Genomic DNA, 7,613 nt, shown 5'->3' with positions numbered 1-7,613 from the left:
CTATTAATGAAAACGCCATGTTCACAGTAGAAACTGATGCTTCGGAAAATGCACTGGCTGCGTCTCTCTCTCAAAACGGGCAGCCTGTTGCGTATTTCTCACGATCTTTGACTGATTCAGAAAGGCGACACTCGGCTATTGAAAAAGAAGCGGCCGCGATAGTCGAAGCATTACGTAAATGGCGCCACTACTTGATCGGCAGGCACTTCCTCTTAGTAACAGACCAACAATCGGTAGCGTTCATGTTTAACCAAATTCATTCGAGCAAAATAAAGAATGAGAAAATTGAACGTTGGAGATTAGAGTTGTCTTGTTTTAAATACGACATAGTATATCGTCCTGGCAAAGAAAATATAGTCGCCGATGCATTGACTAGAGTATGTGCAAATATGAACATTAACAACTTAAAAACTTTACATGACAACCTCTGTCATCCAGGAATTGTCCGTATGAATCACTGGGTGCGATCGAAAAATCTTCCGTATTCGGTCAATGACATTCGGCAAATGACTGCTAACTGTAAAATCTGTGCTGAAATTAAGCCCCGTTATGCAAATACACACGGACAACTTATCAAAGCAACGGCTCCCTTAGAACGGCTCAATATAGATTTTAAGGGGCCACTTCCATCAAAGTCAAAGAATAAGTATATTCTAACTGTTATAGACGAGTACAGTCGCTTCCCTTTTGCTTTTGCATGTAAAGACATGACGTCAGCTACTGTCATCAACTGCTTGAATGAATTATTTTATACTTTTGGCACACCGATGTACATTCACTCAGATAGAGGAACATCGTTTATGTCTCAAGAAATTACTCAATATCTCGTCTCACTCGGAATAGCTTGCAGCCGCACCACGCCGTACAATCCACAAGGCAATGGACAAGTTGAACACCTAAATTTTACCTTGTGGAGAACCATTCAGTTGAGCCTGAAGTCCAAGGGCCTGGAGATAGCCGACTGGGAACGGGTTCTGTCTTTAAGCTTACATTCGATACGGTCGCTGCTGTGCACAGCTACAAACGCTACTCCCCATGAAAGAATGTTCACTCACCCTCGCAGAAGTCCAAACGGAGTATCATTGCCTGCTTGGCTTACTACCCCTGGACCCATCCTAATTAAAAGAAGCGTGCGCCGTTCTAAATTCGATCCCATCGTGGATGAAGGATATTTGATTCAAAGTAACCCTAATTATTCTCATGTCAGGTACCCTGATGGAAGAGAAGGTACAATTTCCAATAGGCATTTGGCACCAATCCCCTCAGATGACGAATATTTTTCTACATCCTCCGATGACAACGACGTTACGCCCCAGGCTGTGGTCGAAACATCTGCGCCTGCGAATGACACTGAGGAGGCAACAGTAGCTGAAGAGCCAGGACCATCAGGTACACAGCAATGCGCCGTGCGGCGATCTACCCGAGTCAGGCGCGCACCGGTATACCTGGAGGACTACCAGACATCTTAGGAGGGGTGAATGATGTGTATCTCTATGGAAACGTTTATAGACTGATTGTTCTGTCGAATTAATGTGTCATTTTTAGCTGAATAAAGCCAAGTTTTCTTATTATTGGTTCTCATTTACGTATCACTCAAACTTGTCTAGTTAATTTAGTCTGTTCAAAATTTGTGAATTTTATGTTATCTCTATTATTCCGACTGAAGGACTTCGAATCCACGGTCATGAAATAAATTAAAAAAAAAAAAAAAATTGTCAGTATGTCTGCTGACATGACGGTGACAGTGACACTTTAAGAATTTAATTAATTCCTTACGTTCCTTACTCTATGATTAATTCAATTCAATTGAATGGTGTTATTTTATTGTTAACGCAGACACGGAAATGTTTTTAGTTGTGATATCAATTCATAACAAACTCATTTAGACCTTCTTAAGTATTGTAAACGGTAGATATATTTTGACAGTTCAAAAACACATCCAAGATGAGTACAAGGCCTGAAGACCACCGTAGAAAATGGGATAAAGATGAGTTTGAAAAGATCGCAGCAGAGAGATTGAAGGCAGAACTAGAAGAAGATGAGCGCTCAAAGAAGAAAGGTAAGCAGATTTCATTAAACTATATTTATCTGTCCCGTACAGTGGGACCAAATAGCTTGATCTGGAACGATCTTGCTCTCTAGCTTATTCGTAATAAAGGCTAAACCTGAATATATCTATCTACATCTATCAAGGGTAGGGTTGCCAGGTCCTCAAACGTAATAGCCGGACAGACCAGCCAGTTTGGCCGGACTTTTGGGCAAAAAGGCCGGACGCTCCATCATTAAGGACCAGCCCGAAGCTTCGGACGCGTCAAAAAAATAACATATTTTCGTTATAAATGGTAGCTTATGTACTTCCCAGAGTTATAAACTCTATACCAAATTTCATCTTAATCGGTTCAGTAGTTTAAGCGTGAAGAAGTAACAGGCAGGCAGACCGACAGACAGACAGACAGACTGAGTTACTTTTGCATTTATAACATTAAGTAGGGATTTTGTGTCTTAGTATACCTATATGACAAAAATTTTAATGTCTACGGTTATTATCATTTTTTATTTTTATGAACTTATAGTCACTGGTCAGTTGTAAAAAGCCTAACAAAAGCCGGACAGGCCGGAAACAATTAATTAATTAATTTGGCCGGACAAGCATTGAAAAAGCCTAACTATGTCCGGCTTTATCCGGACGCCTGGCAACCCTAATCAAGGGATCCCGTGGATGGACTTTTTGTTATTACCATCAGTTTACAGAGAGAAAGAAAGAAAGAAAGAATAAATTTATTTACCTCAATTCGGCACAACAAAAATAAATAAAATTACAGCTAAAAAACAGACAATCTTATATATTAGGCACCAAGAAAGAAAATAAAATAAACATTGTGCCGAAAGAAGTAAAAAGGCCCATACTCAGTGTATTGCTACAGCAAGCCGCAGCGCTGGTTTTCAGTATGACCCTTAGAGCTATATAGAATGTTTTTAACATCCATCACTTAGTAGCATCAGATCCTATAATTTCATTAACATTACATAATTATACAAAATAGTACAATACAAAAGATGGCCAACCACTTTTTTGGGTAATTTTAGATATACATATATTAATACAGTGCTTATCTAATTATTATTCTAATGAAGGTGATCAAAACGAGCAAAATATTATGTATAATTAGTTACACGACAATGCGACGCGCGGGGCTTTCCAGGGTTAACAAAGTACAATAATAGTCATTAGCATAATTATAATATTTTTTTAATTATTTCCAGCCCCACCTGTGAAGCGAGAGTTGCTGAAGCAGAGGGAATATAAAGTAGATTTAGACTCCAAGTTAGGCAAGAGTGTGGTCATCACCAAGAACACCCCCACCTCACAGTCTGGGGGTTACTATTGCAATGTGTGCGACTGTGTTGTCAAGGACTCCATCAACTTTCTTGACCACATCAATGGCAAGAAGCATCAAAGAAATCTTGGCATGTCCATGAAGATTGAGAGAAGTTCTTTGGATCAGGTAATTGGATCATTAAAATTAGAATCCAAAGCAAGGTAACCGTCTGATTTCTAGAGTAAGCAAGTTGCTGTAGAATGACTGTTCACACACTAAAACCTCCTGCAATTTTCTTTGATATTCTCATATTTTATATCAGCTATTACCTGCTACTTGTTCTGGGAGAAATTTCACTATCACTATTCTGCGGGAACTCTGCAATATACCTGTGATAAAAAGTATGAGGTTGGAGATACTAACCGCATTACATCAAGATTGATTCAAGAATTTTACCTTGCAAAGTAGAACAATCTTTACATTTAAAAAATCTTAGTTAAACATCTGTTAAACACCTTTGTCATTATCTGCCTAGAAAAACAGGGCTGCCCTGCTTTGTACATTCAACACATGTATTATTTTTAAGCACCACTCTTTGTTGGTAGCTTTGGCCACCTGTTGGGGGCAATTATACTGTCAGTACCTAAATTAATTAATTAATTACTGATACTCTGAAGCCGTGGTGGCCGAGTGGTTTGATATATGGCCTCTCAAGCAGAGGGTCGTGGGTTCAAACCCCGGCTCGCACCTCTGAGTTTTTCGGAATTCATGTGCGGAATTACATTTGAAATTTACCACGAGCTTTACGGTGAAGGAAAACATCGTGAGGAAACCTGCACAAACCTGCAAAGCAATTCAATGGTATGTGTGAAGTTCCCAATACGCACTGGGCCCGCGTGGGAACTACTGCCCAAGCCCTCTCTTTCTGAGGGGAGGCCTGTGCCCTGCAGTGGGACGTATATAGGCTGGGATGATGACTCTGAAGAGAGGAGGATGTCACCATAAAACACAAGGGTGTAGGTATTAACTCAAAATAATACCTCATTTTATTCAGTCCCTGGAAGGTCTAAATTGAAATGATGAATTATTTTGAGTTAATATCTCTTGGTCTAGAAATGCGATATGTAGATAAAAAGAAAGTGAAAATGTTTACAAATATATCTTTCTTTCTACTTCAGGTTAAAGCAAGATTCGCAACCAACAAACGCAAGTTAGAGGAAAGAATCCGGGAGTATGAACTGGACAGTCGGCTACGGGAAGCGGCTGAGGAGGAGGCGCGTGTCAAGGAGCTCCGCCGCGAGCGTCGCCGCGACAAGAAGCGCAAGCTCCAGGAGACCGAGGAGCCCGAGGACGCTCCGGCGCAGTCCGAACTCGCGCAAATCATGGGCTTCTCCGGCTTTGGGGGAACTAAAAAATAACTGTAGCTCTAGCTTTAATTAAATGGTGTAAGTTAATTATTATTGTTTGATTTGACTACTATGACCTTATGGCTACCTAAAGATATAAAATAAATAGATAAATCTATATTCAAGTTGGAACGAAAAAATTTAAAAACCAAAAACCAGTCCCAAAGTCAGCAAAACTTGTGTTATGGGTACTAGGCAGAGGCGGCGCTAGGCTTAGGCGACGTGGGCCGCCGCCCACGGCCTCGCAGTCTGAGGGGCCTCGCGCCTCGAAAGTCTCACTTTTTTTGCTCATTTAAACACCTGTCAGCTAATGTGGTGTGCCATCATAGGGCCTCGCGAAATTTCTCTTGCCCACGACAAATTTCGGTCGTACGCCGCCACTGGTGCTAGGATAAACATACTTAAATAGATAAAATACATATTATACACACAAGACTCGAGAAGAAACATTCATTTTATATAAATATCTGCCCAGGGATCAAACCCATCACTAAAAGCAGTTCGTTTTAGCATGTGGAAAATGTAATCCTGCCCTGCAATTACGACTATTACTACTCACACTCTACTTTGGTTTTAAGACTATTACTATACCACTACGATTATATTCTGTAATAATATTTCCAAAATAATATCAGGAAGCACCAAGGTGGGCAAGTAATTTTTCAGATATTTTTTTGAAATTCTAACCCTTCCAATATCATTCATGAAAATAATATACCCAAAATTGTTTTTATCTATTGTTCTTGTTTGTTTGTTTGTTTGTTTATACTCTTTATTGTACAAAAAGGAAACAAAAAGGTTACATAAAAAAAAAATAGTACAAAGGCGGACTTATCCCTGCAGGGATCTCTGCCAGTCAACCTTTGAGTGGTAGAGGAGCAATCCAAAAAACAAGGATCGACAAATAGAGCAAAACATTTGAATAAATATAAATGCATATATAAACCTCAAATACCTAACTATATACAATAAATATATAACACATATATAAAACATTAATATATTTATAACTAAATATAAAATAAAATACATAAATACACACATTTACATACAATACATAAATAATACAAGTATAAAGGATAATTACTTATTAAATAATCAAGGAACTATAGTGTGAGCCACATCTTCTTCAATGTCTCTCTGAACGAGTATACGGAGGAAGATTGTCGGACGGTGATCGGCAACCGATTCCACAACCTAGCCGCATGCACAGAAAAGGATTTGGAGTAGATCTTGGATGAAGTAGAAGGAGATGCTAGAAGGAGATTGGCGCTTGACCGCAAACGATGTTGGCTGCCTTCAGCTAAGTAGCTGAATCGCCCAGAAAGATATAAAGGAGCCGAAGGATTAAAAAGAATGTTGAAGAGCAATGACAGAATGTGGACGTTTCTGCGGTCCCTGATAGATAGCCATTTAAGTTGCGTGCGAAACTGTGAAACGTGATCGTATTTACGGAGTCCAAAAATGTACCGAATACACACGTTCTGGAGGCGATCGAGCTTGTCAAGCAGCCCCTCACTCAGATCCAGGTACCCAACATCACCATAATCGAGTATTGGAAGTAAAAGAGATTGGGTCAAACTGATTTTGGTTTGGAGTGGCAGAAAATTCTGCAAGCGCCTGAGCGAGTGAAGTGAGGCAAAAAGTTTGCGACTGACCTCAGCAACCTGAGCTGACCAGGAAAATGTCTGGTCCATGGTGATTCCCAGATTTCTGACGGTAGGCGAAAAAGGAATAACAGTACCATCAAAATATAGGTTTGGAACTACCATGTCAGAAATCTGAGAAATAAAATATGGACTGCCAATCATGATTGCCTGTGTCTTTTTCGCGTTTACCTTGAGGCCAAAACTTGCAGCCCAATCTCGAATGGTTGTAAGGTCAGAATTAATGCGTTCAATCAACCCAGGAAGATCGCCAAGAGCAGCAGCAGAGTAAATTTGCAAATCGTCTGCATATAAGTGGTAGCAGGAATTCAAAGAGGAGGTAATACCGTTAATGAAGATTGAAAAAAGGAGAGGGGACAGTACACCCCCCTGAGGGACACCAGCGGTAAGATCACACCACGCTGAGGAAGCGTCCTCAATCCTGACTCGCTGTTGCCTCCCACAGAGGTAGGAACGGAACCACGATAAAGCGGTGGAAGATAAATTTAAAGTGCTCAGTATGCCTAAAAGGATGTCGAAGTCCACGGTACTAAACGCACTGCTAAAGTCCAATAGCACCAAAACTGTCAGCTTTCTGTTCTCAATATTATGACGTATGTCATCAGTGACCTTGACGAGAGCGGTGACAGTGCTATGCCCAGGACGAAAACCAGATTGGAAAGGATTAAATAAGTCGTGTCTATTCAGGTGATAGGAGAGACGTCGACTTACAAAATGTTCGACTATTTTGGATAAAACCGGGAGAATTGAAATGGGACGATATTCAGAGAAGGAACTAGGATTCGGCTTTTTAGGAAGAGGGATTACATGAGCACTTTCTTCTGTTCTGTCTTCATTCTTATAAATAGTTACATACATACAAAACAAAACAGACGGCATGTACCTTGAACCTGAAGTAGCCTGGATGGGCACGAAAATCGCATGTTAATTACGTGTTAGTTCCGCTAACGATGACTTTACTTAATCCCACTCGCATTCTATCCCCGGTGTCCCATTGTGCGCTTGCTTTCATGCGGCACAACACGTGAATCGACAAGGTCGCCCAATAAAAACGACATGCAAAGGTAAGGGTGGCTTTCCACTGTAGTTCTAGAGATGCGTCGAACGTGGGCGGGTTTTACACTTATAAATTAATCACACTTGTTAACTGTTAAATTCATGTGTTTTAATTGAATATCTGGCATTTAATTGACATTTAAATTCTATCGAAAACACAAACT

The 7,613-nt window shown here is 40.2% G+C and overlaps 1 protein-coding gene across 1 annotated transcript; it reads left to right on the top strand.

Annotated features, from left to right (window-relative positions):
- Nucleotides 1–1,727: 1,727 nt before the first annotated feature.
- Nucleotides 1,728–4,775, top strand: LOC141445256 (zinc finger matrin-type protein 2-like). Its single transcript, XM_074111046.1, has 3 exons — nucleotides 1,728–2,059; nucleotides 3,265–3,506; nucleotides 4,499–4,775. The coding sequence occupies exons 1-3, from the start codon at nucleotides 1,945–1,947 to the stop codon at nucleotides 4,736–4,738; spliced, it is 597 nt and encodes a 198-aa protein (XP_073967147.1). The 5' UTR covers nucleotides 1,728–1,944; the 3' UTR covers nucleotides 4,739–4,775.
- Nucleotides 4,776–7,613: the final 2,838 nt, after the last annotated feature.

The sequence above is a fragment of the Choristoneura fumiferana genome, unplaced genomic scaffold, assembly GCF_025370935.1.
Source record: "Choristoneura fumiferana unplaced genomic scaffold, NRCan_CFum_1 Sck3bRy_89;HRSCAF=269_pilon, whole genome shotgun sequence".
In the NCBI taxonomy this organism is placed as follows: Eukaryota; Metazoa; Arthropoda; class Insecta; order Lepidoptera; family Tortricidae; genus Choristoneura; species Choristoneura fumiferana.
This window is presented reverse-complemented; position numbering and strand designations above follow the sequence as displayed.

What these genes read in the sequence shown, in the direction of transcription:
- LOC141445256 (XM_074111046.1), top strand. Translation starts at nt 1,945, where the DNA reads ATGAGTACAAGGCCTGAAGACCACCGTAGAAAATGGGATAAAGATGAG. An exon ending in TGAGCGCTCAAAGAAGAAAG is followed by an intron (nt 2,060 to 3,264) that starts GTAAGCAGATTT and finishes AATTATTTCCAG; the next exon opens with CCCCACCTGTGAAGCGAGAG. An exon ending in AGAGAAGTTCTTTGGATCAG is followed by an intron (nt 3,507 to 4,498) that starts GTAATTGGATCA and finishes TTTCTACTTCAG; the next exon opens with GTTAAAGCAAGATTCGCAAC.